General features: G+C 45.9%; 1 protein-coding gene across 3 annotated transcripts in view; it reads left to right on the forward strand.

Moving 5' to 3' along the window:
- The window catches only part of EVL (Enah/Vasp-like), a 162,272-nt gene that overhangs the window by 65,070 nt on the left and 75,252 nt on the right, over positions 1–21,950 (forward strand). The window contains exon 1 of one of the 3 annotated variants that reach the window (XM_029070429.2): positions 13,539–13,643. The exons of the other annotated variants lie outside the window; for them this stretch is intronic. Coding sequence (XP_028926262.1) covers positions 13,633–13,643 — 11 coding nt within the window. The 5' untranslated portion in view covers positions 13,539–13,632. Of the gene's footprint in view, positions 1–13,538; positions 13,644–21,950 lie in introns of those variants that run through there. 3 annotated transcript variants of the gene reach the window in all.

Below are 21,950 nucleotides of genomic sequence, written 5' to 3' on the forward strand. Positions count from 1 at the left end.
AATTTAATGGTGATGGTGGAGGATGGGGATGAGGCGGTGCTCACAGATCAGTCACCCCAGCTTTTCACGTTGTCTCTGCCTCCCCTTGGGACCCTTGCATACAATTTTCTCAGAATTGTAGCCACTTGTCCAATTTCATATCAGATGGTCTGGTTTACAAAGTGTCTACCCTGTCTGATATGGACCTTTACCCCTTTCCGTCCAGTATTTAACAGTAACATCTCCTCCGCTGTTCTCTCCCCTTCCCTTCAGGCTTGTTTTTCCTCCTGTCTCTAGGACACCTCCACCTGGATGTCTACCCACCACTTATAACTCAACATGTCCAAAACTGAACTCCTTATCTTCCCTCCCAAGCCCTGTCCTCTTCCTGACTTCCCTGTCACTGTGGATGGTGCGACCATCCTTCCCGTCTCTCAAGCCTGCAACCTTGGTGTCATCCTTGACTCAGCTCTCTCATTCACCCCACACATCCAATCCGTCACCAATGCCTGCCGGTCTCACCTTTACAATATCGCCAAGATCCGCCCTTTCCTCTCCATCCAAACGGCTATCTTACTAGTACAAGCTCTCATAATATCCCGGCAGAATTATTGTGTCAGCCTTCTCTCTGTTCTCCCTTCCTCCTGTCTCTCCCTGCTCCAGTCTATTCTTCATTCCACTGCCCAGATCATCTTCCTGCAGAAACGGTCTGGGCAAGTCACTCCCCTCCTTAAAATCCTCCAGTGGTTGCCTATCAACCTCTGCCCGAAAAAAAACTTCTCACTCTGGGCTTCAAGGCTCTCCATCACCTTGCCCCCTCCTACCTCTCCTCCCTTCTCTCTTTCTACTGCCCACCCCGCAGGCTCCACTCCTCTGCCACTTCCCTCCTCACCGTCCCCCGTTCTCGCCTATCCCGCCGTCGACCTCTGCCCCATGTCCTTCCACTGTCTTGGAATGCCCTCCCTGCTCACCTCGGCCAAACTAACTCTCTTCCCCTCTTCAAAGCCCTACTGAGAGCTCACCTCCTCCAAGAGGACTTCCCAGACTGAGCTTCCCCTTTTCCCTCTGCTTCCTCTGCTCCCTCTCTGCTGCCCCTTCACCTCCCCTCAGCTAAGCCTCCTTTCCCCCCCTTTCCCTCTGCTCCTCCCCCCTCCCTTCCCCTAACCTCAGCACTGTGCTCATTTGTATATATTTTTATTACCCTATTTATTTTGTTAATAAGGTGTACATCCCCTTGATTCTATTTATTGTGATTAAGTTGTCTTGTTTTTTGTCCGTCTGTCTCCCCTGATTAGACTGTAAGCCCGTCAAAGGGCAAGGATTGTCTCTATCTGTTGCCAAATTGTACATTCCAAGCGCTTAGTACAGTGCTCTGCACATAGTAAGCACTCAATAAATACTATTGAATGAATGAATAATAATAGTAATAATAATAATTGAAGCATTAGTTGAGCACTTACTATGTGCCAGGTACTGTACTAAGCACTTGGATGGATACAAACAAATCGGGTTGGACACAGTGCCTGTCCCACATGGGGCTCACAGTCTTAATCCCATTTTACAGATGAGGTACCTGAGGCGTGGAGTAGGTAAGTGTCTTAAGGCTTATGCTATGATGGGGGAAAAACTATGGAGATATTGAACTTTGGTGCCACTATTACATAGTAAACTTCCTCATAATATTGCGAAGTTTACCTTGGCTTAAGAACTCACCTTCCTCTCCCTTTGAAATATTTGAACTCATTCAGTCGTACTTATTGAGCCCTTACTGGGTACAAAGCACTGTACTAAGAGCTTGGGAGACTATAATATGACAATAAACAAACTCATTTCCTGCCCACAATGAGCTTATACAGTCTAGAGATTATTTTATAATAGAGTGATTAAAGCCCATTTCAATTTAGCCTTAGTTAATGACATCTGAAGCAGAGTGACCTAGTGGATATAGCCCAGGCCGGGGAGTTAGAGGACCTGGGTTCTAATACCGGTTCCCCCACTTGTGTCTGCTGTGTGGCCTTGGGCAAATAGCTTCATTTCTATGTGCCTCAATTCTCTCATCTGGAAAATAGAGATTAAGACTCTGAGCCCCATGTGGGACAGGGACTGTGTCCAAACCAATTTGCTTGTATCTACCCCAGAACTTAGTACAGTGCCTGGTATAGGAAAGCACTTAACAAATACCATTATTATTATTATTTTTGGTTGTGGTAGATCTCTAGCATGTTAGTACAAGGGGCTATTATGCTGGGTAGGATGTGGAAGGTAACACTTTATAAATTAAGCACCGTATTTGCAAGAATACAAAAAAATCAAACTTAAAATCTTTCCTCATTGTCAACAATTTATATTGCTGTTGATCATACACCTATATGTATTGTGTTTTTTCACTGTTTAATATATTGATATTGCTCAATTTTGGGATTTTTAGGTTTACATTAATGCTCCTTGCATTATTTCCAGTGGGAGACTATACTTTGCTTAGCTCTCTATCACTTCACACTCTATTTTCATTAAACCAATGGGAATACATAGCCGTTGACTGTAAACGCTTTAGTTGATCAGAAACACCTTGAGGGCAGGAACAGTGTTCTTAATGCCTATCTTTGCCTTCCAAGTGCTTAATCTGCCACACTGCATCCAATAGGCACTCAGTAAATATCATTGTTGATGATGATAATGATGTGGTGGTTGTGGTGGTGCTCAGCCCAGTTTCCCATATTTAATTTTTTAAGATATTGGAGCTGAAGAGGCCACTTGTCTGCTGTTTGGCCTTGGGCAAGTCACTTCACTTCTCTGTGCCTCAGTTACCTCACCTGTAAAATGGGGATTGAGGCTTTAAGCCCCAAGTCGGACAGGAACTGTGTCCAACCCAATTTGCTTGTATGCACCCAGTGCTTATTAGAGTGCCTTACACATAATAAGTGCATAACAAATACCACAACTATATTTAAGAAGGTCATTAGACTTAAGAACATTAGAAAGATTGATCAGCTTTCTTCTAAGGAGGAGTTGAGCAGGTCAGGGCTCTCCAGTCTGGAGAGACCTAGGCCGACAGGATTGAAAAGTATAAAACCATGATGGAAGTGGACAGGAAGAACACAGAATAATTGTTCCATATATACCACTCCACCAGGAAGAGGGAATACTCCTTGGGGTTTGAAAGCTAGAAAAGCAGCATGGCCTAGTGGATACAGCACAGGCCTGCAAGTCAGAGGACATGGATTCTAATCCAGGCTCTGCCACTTATCGGCTTTGTGACCTTAGGTAAACCACTTCACTTCTCTGTGCCTCAGTTACCTCACCTATAAAATGGAGATTAAGACTGTGAGCCCCTTGTGGGACATGGGCTGAATTCAACCTCATTAGCATGTATCTACCCCAGCACTTAGAACAGTGTCTGGCAAATAGTAAACTAATACCATTAAAAATAAAACTAGAATATTGTGATTTAATAATAATCACAGGGTAGGCTTCCAGAGGAGATGAGATTTTAGGAAGGCTTTGAAGATGGAAAGAGATTATCTAAACCCTGATTCTCAGCAGTGTGGATTATCAATCCAGGCCTCCTTGCTTTCACTTTTTCTCCTCCCTGTTCACCCTGTCCACCGGAAGGTCTTGAGTTTCCCTAGAGAGGCCTGAGTGAAGGAAGATAGGTGAAACACAGAAGGGTCAGTTCTGTTATTGGTGAGTTGCTTGGATAAAAAAGTTGTAGGAGAGACTGTTAGAGTCATCTGTGGGATTCCTCCAGTAACATGAAGGTTAACTGTCCCTTAATTCCTATCTGGAATGAACCATCTAATATCGCTGACTTTTCTTTCTACATTTCTCACTTTTTCCTCTAATAGCCCACTGTGGGCTTAACATCTACAGTTTTTTTCTGTGATATTTGTTAAGTGCTTACTTCGTGCCAGATAGTATACTAAGCACTATAGTAGATACAAGCTAAACAGGCTGGACACATTCCACATCCCACAGGGACTCACAGTCTTAAGCCTCATTTTACAAATGAGGGGACTGAGGGACAGAGAAGTGACTTGTCCAAGGTCACACAGCAGATAAGTGGCAGAGCCTAGATTAGAAACCAGGTCCTTCTTACTCCCAGGCCTGTGATCTATCCACTAGGCAATGCACAAATCTGTTTAATCCTCCAAAGTCTTCAAATATCACTAACTTTCTGTAAATGAATCCAAACCCCTGTGAACCTACTGATATTTTCAACCTGCCCAGCTTCCTGTGGGAACAAATTCCTTTTACAAGCTGTTTTCTTTTGTGTGATTTGAACCTACCACCCTCAAGTTTCCTGGGAGTACTGGAGCTAAACCCTTTACCATTTGGGATGAGCTAACAGCCTCATTTGTATAGACATTTCCTGAAATAAGGTTATTTCACCGCGGTGGTGATCCAGTTTTCCAGGACTCTGGTTTGTTGTCCCACCCCAAATCTGGGGCTCTGCCTTTCTCTAGACTGTGAAATGACAAAGTCAGTCACCCCGGGATTCCTGGGTGACACTCCTGCACCCAGCTCGCTCCCAGTAATCCCTGAAGCTCTTCAGGAATTTAAACCATGCAAATGAGGACCTGGAGACATTCCTGAGATGGGGTAACAGTGTAGCCTAGTAGATAGAGAGCAGGCCTGGGAGGACCTGGGTTCTAATTCCAGCTGTCTCACTTGCCTGATGTGCGACCTTGGGCAAGTGTCTTAATTTCTCTGGGTCTCGGTTTCCTCCTCTGTAAGAGGGAGATTCAATATCGGTTCTCCCTCCCTCTTAGACTGGGAGCCCCATGTGGGACAGGGAAGGTGTCCAATATGATTATCTTGTATTTACCCCAGTGCTTAGTACAGTGCTTGGCACATAGTAAGTGCTTAACAATAATGATAGTAGTAGTAGGAGCAGCAGTAGTAAGGCACATCTTAGTTAATCTTCACTTGCCTTCTGGGTCTAGCCATCTGGGCACTTGGAACCTCCATCTTTCCCTTGGACATTGGTCTGATGATAGCCCACTCCAACCCCTTGAACTTTTGTCCATATTCTCTTTTTTGTTGTTGTTGTTAATGGTATTTGTTAAGTGCTTACTATGTGTCGGGCACCATACTAAGGCTGGGGTAGATGCAAGCTAATCAGGTTGGACGCACTCTGTGTCCCTCATGGGGCTCACAGCCTTCATCCCCATTTTTCAGATGAGGGAATTGAGGCACAGATAAATTAAGTGATTTGCCCAACTTCACACTGCAGCCAAGTGGCAGAGCCGGGATTAGAACCAAGGTCCAAAGACTCCCAAGTCCGTCCTATCCACTAGGCCACAATGCTTCTCGTCAAACACTTACCTAGTCACCTATCCATCATACCATTCTCTTTTGAGAAGCAGCATGGCTTAGTGGATAGAGCACAGGCCTAGAAGTCAGAAGGACCTGGGTTCTAATTCCTCTCTGCCACACGTCTGCTGTGTGACCTTGGGCAAGTCAGCTAACTTCTCTGGGCCTCAGTTACCTCATCCATAAAAATGGGAATTAAGACTGGGGACTGGGAGCCCCATGTGGGACAGGGATTGGGTCAAACCTGATTAACTTGTATCTACCCCGGCGCTTAGCACAGTACTCAGAACATATTGAGTTCTTAACTAGTACCATAATAGATAGGAGGGAAAATAATAATAATTAACTATTTAGTGCCTGTCCTCCCTGTGGACTGTTACCTTCTTGAAGATGGAGGGTGTGGCTTTTACCACTTTGGGCTCTTCCAAGCATTTAGCACAATACTCTGCACTTTATAAAACAATCACTGAATGGTAATGATGAATAATCCCGGTGAGTTTACCTCATCAGGAGAACTGGGTGAGGACTGAGCCAGAGCAGTTGCCCTGCAATGCCCTCCCTGCCCATCAAACCCACTCTCACCGGCCCTGCCTCTCTCTCCCTCTCTCCTCCAACTTCATCCATCCTCATAGAGGTCATGGGGAAGAGTGAAGGGGCTTGGCTTGTGGAGACAGACCAGACCAGACCCTGAGGAGCCCAGTGGCCCCTGAATGTGGTTATGTATGCCAGCCCTCCATCCCCACCCCGGGTTGCTGGCGCACCAAGTATGGAAAGAAACATCTTGGCGTGAAATAGATTTTTCTCTGAAAATCTCTCGGCACACAAGGTCTAGGGGGCTAGTCAGTCAGTCAATCGTATTTATTGAGTGTTTACTGTGTGCAGAGCACTGTACTAAGCACTTGGGAAAGTACAATATAACAGACACATTTCCTGCCCTCAGTGAGCTTACAGTCTAGAGAGGGAGGTAGACATAAATGTAAATAGATAAATTACAGATTTATACGTAAGTGCCGTGGGGCTGGGGGGAGGGGGGGATGATAAAGGGAGCAATTCAGGGTGACGCAGAAGAGAATGGGAGAATAGGAAAGAAGGGTTTAGTCAGGGAAGGTCCCTGGGGGGAGATGTGCCTTCAGTAAGGCTTTGAAGGTGGGGAAGAGTCACTGACAGATATGAGGAGGGAGAGTGTTCTAGGTCAGAGGCAGGACGTGGGCGAGAGGTCGGCAGTGAGGTAAACGAGCTCAAGGTACAGTGAGAAGTTTAGCTTTAGAGGAGCAAAGTGTGTGGGCTGGGTTGTGGGAGGAGAGTGGTGAGGTGAGGTAGGACAGAGTAAGGTGAGTGAGTGCTATAAAGCCAATGGTAAGGGGTTTCTGTTTAATGCGGAGGTGGATGGGCAACCACTGGAGGTTCTTGAGGAATGGAGATATGTGTGCTGCATGTTTTTTGTAGAAAAATGGTCCAGGCAGCAGATTGAAGTATGGACTGGAATGGGGAGAGAAAGGAGACAGGTTGGTCAGCAAGGAGGCTGATACAGAAATCAAGATGGGTTAGGGTAAGTGATTGGATTAACCCCATCTGCTCTGTACCTAAGCCTTGGCAAATCTTGTGCAGTTGGAAGCCCTGAAGATTTCGCTCAGACTTGTGCAGGAAACAGGTGAACCACAGCATTATACAAAAGAAGCTCTCAGTGGGACATCATCTTTATCTACATACACCTCTCCCCACCACCCCCCACAAAAACACATGCCCACAAACACACCCTTATCCTTTTCCCACACACATGCATAAAGGAATGGCTAACTGGCTCACACCCCAACCTCACGTTCCACTCATTCAGACCACAGTGACTGCTTTCTGCCCCTCCCGATTAAACAGTCCATGGAGGGCTGTACCACTCGTCGTCCATTCAGAGCAGCCACCAGCCTGAGAGGGTCAGCATGCCTCTTCAAACCGAGCCCTCGGGAGCCTGAGCGTAAACACCTCTCGGCTGCCTGAGGTTTACCCCAAGGCACAGGAGCGATTCCAAAACCCTCGAATTTATAGAGTCCGTTGATCTTCCCACTGCTATCCCATTTCATACTCCATTTTGCCCTCAAATATCCCTGAGAGGTAAGGAGAGGCTGCCATCATCATTCCCACACCGTGGCTTAGGGGAAAGAGCACAGGCCTGGGAGACAGAGGACCTATGTTCTAATTCTGGCTCCACCACTTGCCAACTATGTAACCTTGGGCAAGTCACCTCAGTTTCCTAATAACAATTGTGATATTTGTTAAGCGCTTACTATACACCAAGCACTGTACTAAGCGCTGCGGTAGATGGTGTTGTCTTATGCTATCGAGTCGTGTCCGACCCGCAGCAGTGCCACTGGACACATCTCTCCCAGAATGCCCCACCTCCATCTGCAATCGTTCTGGTAGTGTATCCATAGAGTTTACTTGGTAAAAATAAGGAAGCTGGTTCAGGATAATTAAGTCCTACATGGGGCTCAAAGGGTACATAGGAGGGAGAACAAATATTGAATCCCCATCTGTAAAAGAGATTGAGTACCTGTTCTCCTTCTAGTGGGGGACAGAGATGAAACCAACCTGGCTATCTTTTATCTACTCCCCTGCTTAGTTCAGTGCTTGGCACATAGTAAGCACTTGACAAATACTACAATTATTATTATCGTTATTCATTGTTAATGTGTGTGTTAGCTCACTGTGAGTAGAGAAGGTGACTACCAACTCTCTTAAATTGTATTCTCCCAAGTGCTTAGTACATGCTCTGCGCACACAAGCACTCAATAAATATGATTGATTGATTGAGTGGCAGAGCTCTGGCAGAGTGATGGAGGAGAGCAGAACTGGAGGCCCATGTATTTTACCTTCTGCCAACTGATCTCCAGAAATCCATTAATACTGGTTGACAGCTCGGCCTGATGCTCAAACAATCCTCTAGATCAAAAGAGCCTGGCAGGCCATGGGAGGTGGCCTGGAACCTGCCCCTCTGTGGACTGGGAGAGGCAAGCCAATCACAGTGTAACTGGAGGAAGGCCTGCCTTTCTGTGGGATAGAGGCTCTCTTTAAACCGTAGAGTCAGCCTGAGTTAGAGTTAGGGTGAGGGTTAGACAGTGCTTACAGAAGGCCAGCCTAGAGTACAGGCTTGGGAGTCAGAGGATGTGAGTTCTAATCCTGGCTCTGCCACTTGTCTGCTGTGTGACCTTGATGAAACCACTTAACTTCTCTGTACCTCAATTACCTCATCTGTAAAATGGGGATTAAAACTGTGAGCCATGCATAGGGCAGCCTGATTACCTTGTATCTATTCCAGTGGTTAGAACAGTGCTTGGCACATAGTAAGCACTTAAATATTATCATTATTATTATTATCATTATTATTATTATATTTGACCACTCTGAGCTGGGCAAATTTCACCGTCCCTCCCCAGCACGTGATGCTGCATGTGCTATACCAGGCGCATAGAGAAACAAAGTGTTGTCACATGGGGATCATGTCTCCTAACTCTATTGTACTTTGCCAAATGCTAGAACAGTGCTCTGCACCCAGTGAGCACTCCATACATACTATTGATTAATTGATTGATAATAAAAACAAATGATAAATGTAATCCACTGGCAATTTAAATCTTACAAGGAGCGGATCTCCAAGTTGCCCTATTTTAAAACTTCTGAATGGAACTGTGAGGCCTGGACACTGGCTTCCCCCTCCAATCAATCAGTCTATCAGTGGTATTTTATTGAGTGATTACTGTGCAGGGCACTGTGCTAAACTCTTGGTAAAGTGCAAAACAGTACAGTTGGTAGATACTATCCCTGCCCTCAAGGAATTTATGGTCTACAGCTTCTTGTGCCAGGGCTGCCTCTCTCACAAAAGAGCATCTGAAGATAACCCCAATGGTTAAGATCTCATCCATCTAAACTGCATCCATGTTAATCCAAGCACTTATTCATTCATTCAGTCAGTCAATCATATTTATTGAGCACTTACTGTGTGCAGAGCACTGTACTAAGCATTTGGGAGAGTACAATACAAAACATCCTATCCCACCTTGATTACTTACTATTATTAGAGGAGCAGCATGGTGCAGTGGATAGGGCACGGGCCTGGGAGTCAGAAAGTCATTCATTCATTCATTTGTATTTATTGAGCGCTTACTGTGTGCAGAGCACTGTACTAAGAGCTTGGAAAGTACAATTCAGCAACAGAGACAATCCCTGTGCACAATGGGCTTACAGTCTAGAAGGGGAGAGGCAGACATCAAAACAAGTAAACAGTCATCAATAGCATCAATATTAAGTAGAATTAAGGATAGATATATGTATACATCAGAACAAGTAAAGCAGATATTAATAAAAATGGAATTATAGATGTGTACCTATATACACAAGTGTTATGTAGTGGGGGGGATAGAGCAAAGGGAGCGAGTCGGGGCAAAAGCCATGAGTTCTAGTCCAGACTGCCACCTACTGCTGTGACCTTGGGCAAGTCACTTCACTTCTCTGTGCCTTGGCTACCTCATTTGTAAAATGGGGATTGAGAGTGTGAAGCCTACTGTGGGACAGGGACTGTGCCAACCCGTTTATTTTGTATCTACCCTCACACTTAGAACAGTGCCTGGCACATAAGTAGTTAACAAACATCATTATTATTACTACTATATCAACCTCCTTGCTGACCTCCCTCTTCCCCACCTGAGTCCAAACTCCACTCCGCTGCCCAGATCATATTTCAACAAAAACATCCAGTCCACATTTCCCCACTCCTCAATAGTCTCCTGTGATTTCCAATCCACATCTACATCAAGCAGAAACTCCTTATTTTAAAGCAATCACCTTACCCCCTCCTACCTCACCTCACTACTCTCCTTCAATCCACACACTTCACGCCTCTAATGCCAACCTACTCCTATTGTTGTGTTGTATTCTCCCAAGCGCTTACTACAGTTCCCTGCACCCAGTAAGTGCACAATCAATATGAATACCTCTAGTCCCTTTAGTCTCTCTAAAGACACAGAACATGACTAAACAACCTAGATGGTCATTGCTAAGAGGTACATTTCAAATCAAAGCCATTGAAATGTGGGATTTGTTTTCATTTTTGTTTCAGCCTGGTCTCCATACTTGTGAGAATTATGGCTGGGCAGGTCCAGTGTGTGCTCTTGAGAGGGAAGCTAAGGTCACAATCCCGAGAAATGTGCATTCTGGGAGAGAGGCTGCATTTCAGACTTTAACTAGGCCACCATCTGGATCTGGCTATTTAGCTTAATCTCCAGGCAGGAACAAGTGCTGCAGTTGTCAAAAATGTTTTGGAAGGGAAGACTTATTGGGATCACCTGGTATGGCTCTTCCTCCCAATCCTGGCATCTCCCTCCAAAGAGGCATTCTGTCCCAGCCCCTAAAGGGCCTTGGGCAGTTCCTGTCTCTTTTTTTTTCCCTACCCCTTTCTTCCATGCCTCCTTCTCCCCCTCTCCCTTTTCCCCTTTACCTTCTTCTTTTTCCCCTCTTTGCTCTCCTCTTTCCCTTTCCCTTTATCCCTTCACTGCTCTCCCTCTTTCCTTTTTGACCCTGCCTGCTGTAGGCTCCACCCTCTCTCTGTCCCCAACCAACTCTCCAACCCCACTCCATCTCTGCCCCCTCCTCCACCGAACTCACCCCCTAGAAGCTCTACCCTACCCCACCCATGATGTCCAGATTAGTGGTCGCCTTCCTCTCTTCTGCCTTGGCCTGCTGATTTTCCCTCCCATCTCATTCATTTTCTGCCATCATGAGTCCCTAAGATGTCAGGGGTTGCCTCCATCCCACTCTTCTGGCCCTTCCTGGATGGGGCCTCTCAACCCCAGTGAATAGCAGAGTTTGGTTTCCCTGCACATCACTGGCATAAGCAGTGTGGCCTAGTGGATAGAGCACAGGCCTGGAAGTCAGAAAGACCTGGGGTCTAATACTTGCTCCGCCACTTGTCTATTGTGTGACCTTGGGCAAGTACTTAACTTCTCTGTGTCTCAGTTCCCTCATCTGTAAAATAGGGATTAAGACTGTGAGCCCCAGGTAGGACAGGGACTGGGTCCAACCCAATCATCTTGTATCTATCCCAGTACTTAGAACATTGCCTAGCATTATTATAAAGCCATTAGTATTATTATCATTGTTACTATTATTATATGTGCTCTTCTCTCTGTCCATTTGGTGTTTCTCACTCATGGAGAGGGATAAGAGCATTCTTCTCTCTATGCTGATCTTAGAAATTTGATTCATTCTAACTGCTTTTACAGCTTGCGTTCACCTTCTGGGAACGATTTGCCCAGACATCCTGATATCGATGCACCCAAATCTACACTAGCTCAGCTATTGTTGTTGCCGCACCAACTTGTTTGAAGTGTTATCTAGGGCAACACATCTTTGTGTTAGATCAATGCTTCTGAGCCCTTCACTTCCTTTAGGTACTCACCCCATCCCGACAGTTTCCACAGCTGGTCTTCAGACTCCATCCCTGAGCCACCCCTTCCTACAAAGGCTTTCACTTCATCAGTCAATCATATTTATTGAGCACTTACTGTATGCAGAGCACTGTACTAAGCACTTGGGAGAGTACAATATAATGGACACATTTCACCATCATGTGGGCTAGATCTACACAGAGAGCTTTTCCTCCCTAAACCCCTATATCTTGCTGGAGCTCTCTCAGGAAAGCAGTTACGTTAGTGTTTAAATTATTTTGCACCCAGCTTAGTGGAAAAACCACAAGTTTGATTACCAGGGGACCTGGGTTTGAATCCTGGTTCTCACACTTGCCTGCCATGTGGTGTTGGGGAAGACAACTAGCTTCTTTGTGCCTCAGTTTCCTCATCTGTAAAATGAGGGTTAAATACCATGAGAGGCAGAACCGGGATAAGAACCCAGGTCTCCCGACTCCAAATCCTGTGCCCTATCCACTAGGCCATGTTGCTTCTCTCGTCCTCCTCCTCCTCGACAAAGATGGTAGTACAAAGGGGCAGCCCTACCCCAGACAAGTTGAGCCAAAGTGGTTAGCTAGAAGAACCTAAAGTTAGGTGCTCCCAGATAGACCATGGGCAGCGAAGCAATAATACCTACATGGCATAGTCTTGCTGTCCACTCTTTCCTGAAAGAGGAGGAAAGCCAAAAGAAGACATGACCATGAAGCAGGGCAGAACTGGAAGAACGGAGTCTCTGAGATCATATGCCCTTGGTGAAGAGCGGAATCGGTGCTCAAGCTTCATTTCTAAATGGAAATTCTCATCTGCTGGGCTGGGAGTTCAAGCCATTAGCTTGGGCCAACTCACAGCCTGCCTGGGCCATTTGACACTTTGGTGAAAGGTGCCACTCTGTGATATTTCTGCACCTGGGTGTGGGCAAGCCTCGAGGTCACGGAAGACCTCGGGAGCAGACAGACCAGCCTGGTGGTTGGAAAGGAGGAACAGTCTTGTTCCCTTCAAGCAGAGATGGCGGGAAGATCGGAAGACCCAGGTTCTAAAACTGTCAGAGGTGCCGCAAGTGACAAAGCATTTGCAAAGTGATGGATGATCTTTGCATGCCTTCAGTGAGGAATGGACTGTCAGTCACACATTGGCCTTTTCATCCTCCCTTGCATGGGCAGTGGGGAGCTTCCCTCACTGTCAGAAGGCAAACAGTCACACGCTTGCACATGTACACGTACGCACACCCATATGCACACATGCACATGTAACTGTGTGTAGTGTGTGTATATAAAATGTAAATTAGGGGATGGCCTGGACAATATTTCTTCACCAGTGCCTATTGGCCACCTCTCTCTATCCCAGCAATGACCTTGCCCCCGACAAGGGTTAACTCAATTGCAGATCTACAGTAAACCCAGTATTCTCTTACCCATTCTCCACAGGACCCCACCTCGTTAACTCAGTGGCTTTAATGTACATTTTCCCAGGATGGAAGGTGATGGGTTGTTCAAGCTAGGACAGCTGTCAGCTGGCCAAGTGACCTCACTAGGAATCACCCAGGCCAGAGGCTGAGGGACAGACAGATGACCTCTGACATCCCTTCCAAGACTTGAGTTTCTTTTTTTTTTACTCCACAGTTTAGATCCTGGGCCTCATAGCATTTGTGTCTCCATGTTCTACTCTACATTTCAATTGTCAACCAGGTTCGTTTCCCCTTTATGGCTGATAGAACTTCCTTTTCCTGTTTGGTTTTAAGAAGAATTGAAACCAAATTCTCTAGCTGTCTCCAGAAAGCAAAGCGTTCTCGGGCACCTCCGGGGCAGGCAATAGAAGTAAAAAGTCGAGTTCCCGGATTTACGATCTATCCTTGTTGGGGGGGGTGCTGTAAGACTGGATTGTCTTCTCCATGGCAACCGGGTGAGTACCAGCATGTGGGCCTGGGGGGTGGGGGTGGGCTGAGAGCTAGCCTGAATCCAAGCTTTTTAGCCTGGCACGTTGCTAATGATATCAAAGCTACTCTTTCCTAAGTGTGGATTTTGGCCAGGAGAGAGAGGAAATTTAACCCCCGTTGATGAAAATGGGTGTGATACTCCTCTGAAAACCCAAGTACTTAGTATAGTGCTCTGCACACAGTAAGCACTCAATAAATACCACTGACTGACTGACTGAAAACAGATTCCTGTTGGTCAGTATTTGTAAACATCAGTTCATTCCCTGAGTCAATCTCCGATTAGACTGTAAGCCCGTCAGTGGGCAGGGACTGTATCTGTTGCCGATTTGTACATTCGAAGGGCTTCGTACAGTCTCTGCACATACTAAGCGCTCAATAAATACTATTGAATGAGTGAATGAATCTCCTTCCCCTCCCCAAACCTTAAAGAATAGTATTGACCTAGACAGGAGAAGCAGCATGGCCTAGTGGAAAAGCACGAGCCTGGGAGTCAGAAGGACCTGGATTCTAATTCCGGTTCCACCACTTACAATTATGGCATTTGTTAAGTGCTTACTATGTGGCAGACACTATATAAGTGCTGATCTGCTGAGTGACCTTGGGCAAATCACTTCACTCTGGGCTTCAGTTACCTTATCTATAAAATGGGAATTGAAGCTGTGAGCCCCACGTGGAACAGGGACTGTGTCCAACACGTTTACCTTGGATCTACTCAAGTACTTAGTACAGTGCCTAGCACATAGTAAGTGCTTAACAAATATCACAATTATTAGTAAGTAGTTCAACCAAATCAGGAGAACCTGATTCTTTTTGACCATTTGTGTCATTATTGTTCTCCACACATTTTGATATGTGGAATCTCAGTTTGTTGTGGGAGGGGATTGTCCCTCTGTATTGCTGCTGTATTGTACTTTCCCAAGCACGTAGTATAGCTCTCTGCACATAGTAAGTGTTTAATAAATATGATTGAATGAGTGAATTTCTCAGTGCATTCTGCTGAGAGCAGTGGATACCATTGCACTGCTGGAAGGATTGTCTGCAGCTTAGCAGGAAAATAATCCTTTCTCTGATGGTGGTGGCAGCGGTGGAAGTGGTTTGTGGGAAAAGGAAGAAATGGGAAGTTTCTGACATGTTGACTGACTTCTTCCCCCCACTAAAAATGCACTTTGGAAAGGAAAGAGGCAGTCTGTCATCTCTAATTTAAATCAGATAGAATTGATTATTTTGATAAGTAAAACCAAAGGTGTCTTGAAGTGGTCCAAGTTTCTCGAGGGGCTGGGGAAGGGAGTGTCAGTGGGATGACAGTTTCAATTCTACCAAAAACTGCTGACATTTCCAAGGCTGGTTTTCTCTGGGGATGGATCGTGTTCTAAGAAACCACCATATCAGTTTGAAATGTCTGCTCCCGGTGAGGGACCTCCTCTGATAGCTGTAAAGTTGTGGTTTTTACCTTGAATTTTTCGGTTATTTAATACCCATGCTAGTGGAAAGTAGAGAACAAAGAGCTCGACCTGGTCCCTACCTCCTCTATTCTTATTGGTAAATCTGCATCAAAATTCTGTGAACAAAGGAAAGTTTAATCAAGTTGAGGGAAAATCAGAATGAGAAGCAGCATAGCCTAGTGGATAGAGCATGGGCGGGGAGTCAGAAAGACCTGGGTTCCAATCCTAGCTCCGGCACATGTCAGCTGTGTGACCTGGGGCAAATCACTTCACTTCTCCGTGTCTCAGTTTCTTCATCTGTAAAATTGGGATGAAGACTGTGGGCCCCATGTGGGACAGGGACTGTGTTCAACCTCATACACAGTGCTACATACAGTGCCTGGCACAAAATAAATGCATAACAAATACTGCAAAAAAAAAAAAAGACCAGGAACAACCAACCCTGGTACTTATTCACCTGCGGAATACCAGCCTGGAGCTTATTGCTGTGGCGTCATTGATTTCCAGCCCGCACAATGATCAACCCAGAACCATGGCTGGTGAGTTGTGGCTGGAGTAGTGAGGGTCCTCTGAAATGCCCAGTAGTTACAAGTGGGGCTAAGACATTACCTTTTGATTCGGGTTGCTTGAAAATGGCTGGCAGAGGCCACGGCAACAAAGTAGCTTGATGTAGTTGTTAGAGTAGAGGCCTAGAGGTCCAAAGGTCTGAGCTCCACTCGTGGCTCTGCCTCTTGTCAGCCATGTGACCTTGGTCCAGTCAACGTATCTGCTCCATGCCTCAGTTTCACCATCAGTAGACTGGGGATTATGTACCCATTTTCTCTTTCTCCCTTGTTCTTTGGGTCCCATGAGGGAGAGGGACTATGTGATCTGATTATCTTGTATCCACTTCAGCACTTAGTACACTGCTTGGCACACAATCAATCCATCAATGGTATTTATTGTGTACTTTTTTTGCAAACACTTTGGGGAGTACAATAGCCCATTGTTGGGCAGGGATTGTCTCTATCTGTTGCCGAATTGTACATTCCAAGCACTTAGTACAGTGTTCTGAACATAGTAAGCGCACAATAAATATGATTGAATGAATGAATGGATGAATACAATTGAGAAACAGGGGGGTCTAGAGAAAGAGCCCGGGCCTGGAGGTTAGAGGACCTGGGTTCTAATTCTGGCTCTGCCATTGGGCTGCTGTACGCAAGTCACTTCACTTAACTGTGCCTCGTTCCCTCATCTGTAAAATGGGAATTAAAACTGTGAACCCCATGTGGGACATAGACTGATTATCTTGTATCTACCACAGAGCTTAGTTCAATGGTTGGCATATAGTAAGCGCTTAACAAATGCTACAGTTATTATTGCAACTGTTAGACATGATCCTTGCCCTCAAAGAGCTTACAGTCTAAATGGGGGAGACTGACATTTAAATAAAATATGAGTTTGGGAAACAACTCTCACATCTTTCCCAGCAGTATCTCTAGAGGAGGTCTCCTGCCTTCTCTCAAAATCCACCTCCACCTCTTCATCCAACCCCAACCCTTCACACCCTTTCCAAACACGTGCCCCTTCTTTCTTCCTTCCCTGACCACCATCTTCAACAGTTTCTTCTCCTAAGGCTATTTCTCCACTGCTTTCAATCATGCTCATGTCTCCCCGATCAAACCCCTCCCTTGACCCCACAGCTCCCCCTAGTTATCGCCCCATCTCCCTCCTACCATTTTTCTCCAAACTCCTCGAGCGAGTTGTCTAATCCTGCTGTCTCCAGTTTCTCTCCTCCAACTCTCTCTTTGACTCCCTCCCACCCCTTCACTTCACAGAAACTCTCTTCTCAAAGGTCACAAATGATTTTCTTTTTACCAAAACCAGGGCCTCTACTCCATCCTAATCCTCCTCCAACTCTCTCTTTGACTCCCTCCCACCCCTTCACTTCACAGAAACTGTCTTCTCAAAGGTCACAAATGATCTTCTTTTTACCAAAACCAGGGCCTCTACTCCATCCTAATCCTCCTTGATTAGGAGCTGCCTTCAACACTGCTGACAATCCCCTTCTCCTGGAAACATTATCCAAACTCAGCTTCACTGACACTGTCCTCTCCAGGTTCTCCTCCTATGTCTCTTGCTGCTCATTCTCAGTCTTTTTCACGGAATCCTCCTCTGCCTCCTATCACCCACTGCTCATAGCAGAGTGCATTGAGGAATTCACTCATTCAGTCATATTTATTAAGTGCTTACTGTGTGCAGAGAGTGGGTGTCTGTATAATGATGGTGGGTGTCCCTCTAAGTTCAGTTCTGAGTCCTCTTCTATCCTCCATCTACACTCATTTGCTCCCATGGCTTCAACTACCACGATTAGAGAAGCAGCGTGGCGCAGTGGAAAGAGCACGGGCTTTGGAGTCAGGGCTCATGAGTTCGAATCCCAGCTCTGCCACTTGTCAGCTGTGTGACTGTGGGCAAGTCACTTAACTTCTCTGTGCCTCAGTTCCCTCATCTGTAAAATGGGGATTAAGACTGTGAGCCCCACGTGGGACGACCTGATTCCCCTGTGTTTACCCCAGCACTTAGAACAGTGCTCTGCACATAGTAAGCGCTTAACAAGTACCAACATTATTATTATGCAGATGATTCCCAAATCTACATCTCCAACCCTGATCTTTCTCCTTCTCTGCAATCTCATGTTTCTTTCTTCTTTCAGGAAATCTCCTCTTGAATATCCCACTGATACCTCAAACTTAATATGTCCAGAACAAAACTCCTTACCTTCCCACCAAAGCCCCTCCTTGCCCTGACTTTCCCATCCCTGTAGACAGCCCCACCACCCTCCCTATTTCACAAACCCAAAGCTTTATCCTCCACTCCTCTTTCTTATTCTACTCACATATTCAATCTGTCACAAAATCCTGTTGGTTCCACCTCCACAACATTGCTAAAACATACCCTTTCCTTTCCATCCAAACTGTTAGAATGTTGATCCAAGCACTTTTGTTATCCCTCCTTGATTACTCTATCAGCCTCCTTGCTGCCCCCTGTCTCTCCCCACTCTAGTCCATACTTCACTCTGCTGCTTGGATCATTTTTCTATAAAAATGTTCAGTCCGTGTTTCCTCACTCCTGAAGAACCTCCTGTGGTTGCTCATCCACCTCTGCATCAAACAGAAACTCATTACCATTGGCTTTAAAGCACTCAATCACCTTGCCCAGTCCTATCTTACCTCTTTGCTTTCCTACTACAACCCAGCTCACACACTTCACTTGTCTCAACACCAATCTACTCAGTGTACCTTGATCTCAACTATCTTGCCGCCAATCTCTTCCCCACATCCCGCTTCTGGCCTGGAACTCTCTCCCTCTTCATATCTGATAGACAGTTACTGTCCCCATCTCCAAAGTCTCACTGAAGACACATCTCCTCCACGAGGCCTTCCCAGGCCCTCATTTCTTCTTCTTCCACTCCCTTCTGTGTCACCCTTGCACTTGAATTTGTTTCCTTTTTTTACTCCTCCCTCAGCCCCACAGCACTTATGTACATTTGCATAATATATTTATTTACATTAATGTCTGCCTCCCCCTCTAGACTGTAAGCTCTTTGTGGGCAGGAAACATATCTATAAGCTCTGTTATATTGTATTCTCCCAAGTGCTCAATACAATGCTCAGTAAATATGATTGAGTGAAGTGCTGTGGTGGTGGGGATCAGGGGAGTACCTAGTTGCTAGGGAGTAGGACTAAGTGCTTAGGTAAGGCAGGAGGGAGGAACAGTAGGGAGGAGAGCTTAGTCAGAGAAGGCTTTGTAGAGGAGATAGAGATTTTAATGGGACTTTGAAGTTGGGGAGACTTGTGGTCTGTTGGATATGAAAGAGGAGGGTGTTCCAGGCATGGACCAGGGGGCGGTGGCAAGAGAGATGAGATCAAGATACGGTGAGTAGTTGGCTATAGAGGAGCGAAGTGTGTGAGCTGTGTTGTAGTAGGAAATCAGGAAGGTTAGGTCGGAGGGGGCAAGGTGATTGATTACTTTAAAGCCAATGGTAAGGAGTTTGTATTTGATGCACAGATGGTTGGTCTGTCAGTCAGTCAGTCAGCGGTATTTATTGAGCAGTTACTCTCTGCAGAGTACTGTATTAAGTGCTTAGGAGAGTACACTCTAACAATAAACAGACATATTTCCTGCCAACAACAAACTTACAGTCTAGAGGGGGAGACAGGCAGTAATATAAAGAAATAAATTACAGATATGTACATAAGTGCTGTGTAGCTGGGAGAGGGGAATGGATAAAGGATGCAAGTCGATGTGACGCAGAAAGGAGTGGGAGAAGAGGAAAGGAGGGCTTAGGAAAGGTCTCTTGGAGGAGAAGTGCCTTCAGTGAGTCTTTGAAGGGCAGGGAGAGTAATTGCCCATCGGATATAAGGCAGAAGGGTGTTCCAGGACAGAAGCAGGATGTGGGCAAGAGGTCGGCGGCGAGACAGACAAGATTGAAGTACAGTGAGTAGGTTGGCATTAGAGAAGCGAAGTGTGTGGGCTGGGTTATAGGAGGAGGCAAGATGAAATAAGGGGCACCAAGGTGCAAGGTGAAATAGGAGGGGGAAGGTGAGTGAGTGCTTTAAACCCAAAGGTGAGGAGTTTCTGTGTTATGAGGAGGTGGATGGGCAACCACAGCCTGAATGTTTTTGTAGAAAAAGTGATCCAGGTGAAGGTGGATAGGCAACCACTGGAGGTTCTTGAGGAGTGGGGAAATGTGGACTGAACAGTTTTATAGAAAAATGGTCTGAGCAGCAAAGTGAAGTATGGACTGGAGTGGAGAGAGACAGGAAGCAGGATCAGCAAGGAGGCCGATGCATAGTATATATGCATAGCTTAACATATACTATCATCGTTATTACCATCATCATCAAAGCTGAAGAAATCACTGCAGTTAGATTGGCAGGTCATGTCAAAAGTTAAGCCCCTCTTTTCTCCCTTCAGTCACCAGCAGTGCCGCTGCTTGGTTAGGTTGTGGTAGAGCCATTGCTCGTTCAATCTTGTCTCCTCTCGTTGGTAGACTTGAGAAATAAGCTTGATTCTCACTGCACATTGATAACCCACCTCCCCAGTTCCTTACCAACATGCAGAACTAAGGCCAAATTTTGGTTGTTTGGTGCTTTGTTCCTGGTGAGGTCCCAAGCTTCTGCCAGGACAGCCCAACCTGTTTCCCCCAACATAATTTGAGACCAGAGCTAAAAAGTGGGGAAATTCAAGGGGAGAGTGTGGAAAGACCAGGTCTCCTCTATGTTATCCCCCCAACCCCAAAGCCCACCCATGCTAGAGCCTTGCTAGACCCCAGCGTTCATACTCCTGAAGAGTCTGATCTGTCTCCTCAGCGACTGAGGCCCAGACTCCTCAGCAGGCACAGGAAAAGCAGAGGAAGTTTCTCTCAGTTCAGCCTCAGCAACCACAGCTCTGGCTATTCTGGGCTAGACATGTGACCAAGGGTTTGCCGGAGATCTGGAAATAACTCGGAGGAAGGGGCAGACCCGTCAGAGTTACTCCCCCGCTGGCATCTCCTCCCCCCGGCTCCTTTCCAAGAGAGAGAGGGGGTCCTCAACCCTTCCTTCTCCTCAAGGGTGCAAAGTCACTGAGTAACAGCGGGAGGGTGTTGGAGAAAGTGGTGAGCCTCCCGAATTTATCGAGGCTGCATGTCCATTTGATGTCTTTGTCCACAAAATCAACAGGGGTGGTAGAAGGTGGTGACAAAGTGCAAAGGTTAGGGGGTCAATGACCTGGGTTCGATTATAAACTCCTGAAGGGCAGGGAATGTTTGTCTAGCTTTTGTGGTATCCCTCCTGGCTCTAATCCTGGCTCCACCACTTGCCTGCTCTGTGACCTTGGGTGAATTGCTAAACTTTTCTAGGCCTCAGTTTCCTCATCTGTAAAGTGGTTATTCAAGATCTGTTCTCCCTCCCTGTTAAACTGTGAGCCCCAGATCAGATTGAGTCTGATCTGATTGTATTGCTCAGTTGCACCTAAAATGGTTCTTGGCACATAATAAGAAGTTTACTGCCATATTATTGTTATGATTATGTTTATTATTATTACTATTCTTACAGCTGACCTGCTCAGGTAACAGGATTGGGGAAGCAGCTTGGCCTATGAAAAGAGCACAGGTCTGGTAGTAGTAGAACCTGGGTTCTACTTCCTGGTCCACCACCTATCTGTTGTGTGACCTTGGGCATGTCACTTCTCTGTGCCTCAGTTACCTCATCTGTAAAATGGAGATTAAATCTGTCTTCCTCTGACTTAGACTGTGAGCCCTATATGGGACAGGGAGTGTTTCTAACCTGACTGACTTATATCTACCCCACAGCTTAATACGATGTTTGACTACATAGTGCATGATTAGCAAATACCATAAAAAAATAGGACCATCCCACTAGATAACCATTACCAAAGAGACCACATGATCACAGCTTCCAAAACCATCCCAGCATCATCTAATGGATGTACATACACTTTTCCAGCAAAGCCTTGTGCTTTTCATTGCCAAAGAAATACAAACTCCCAAATTCTTCCCAGACTCCTACCCTTAGTTCCCAGTCCATCAAAGAGTCCTTCAGGATGAGCAAGTTCTGCCTTTCTTTAGAAGATAGTGTTTGGGAATATGTGGGAATCTCTTCTCAGGTAATTTCTTCATAAAGGAAATTCCTCTCCTGATGATGTCAACAGCATTGATTCCTCCCCTTGTGTTCATAGAAGAGCAGCGTAGCTTGGTGGAAAGAGCATGGGCCTGAGAGTCAGAGGACCTGCCTTCTAATCCTGGCTCTGCCATTAGCCTGCTGAGTGACCTTGGGCAAGTCACTTAAC

The sequence above is a fragment of the Ornithorhynchus anatinus genome, chromosome 1 (genome assembly GCF_004115215.2).
Source record: "Ornithorhynchus anatinus isolate Pmale09 chromosome 1, mOrnAna1.pri.v4, whole genome shotgun sequence".
Taxonomy (NCBI): Eukaryota; Metazoa; Chordata; class Mammalia; order Monotremata; family Ornithorhynchidae; genus Ornithorhynchus; species Ornithorhynchus anatinus.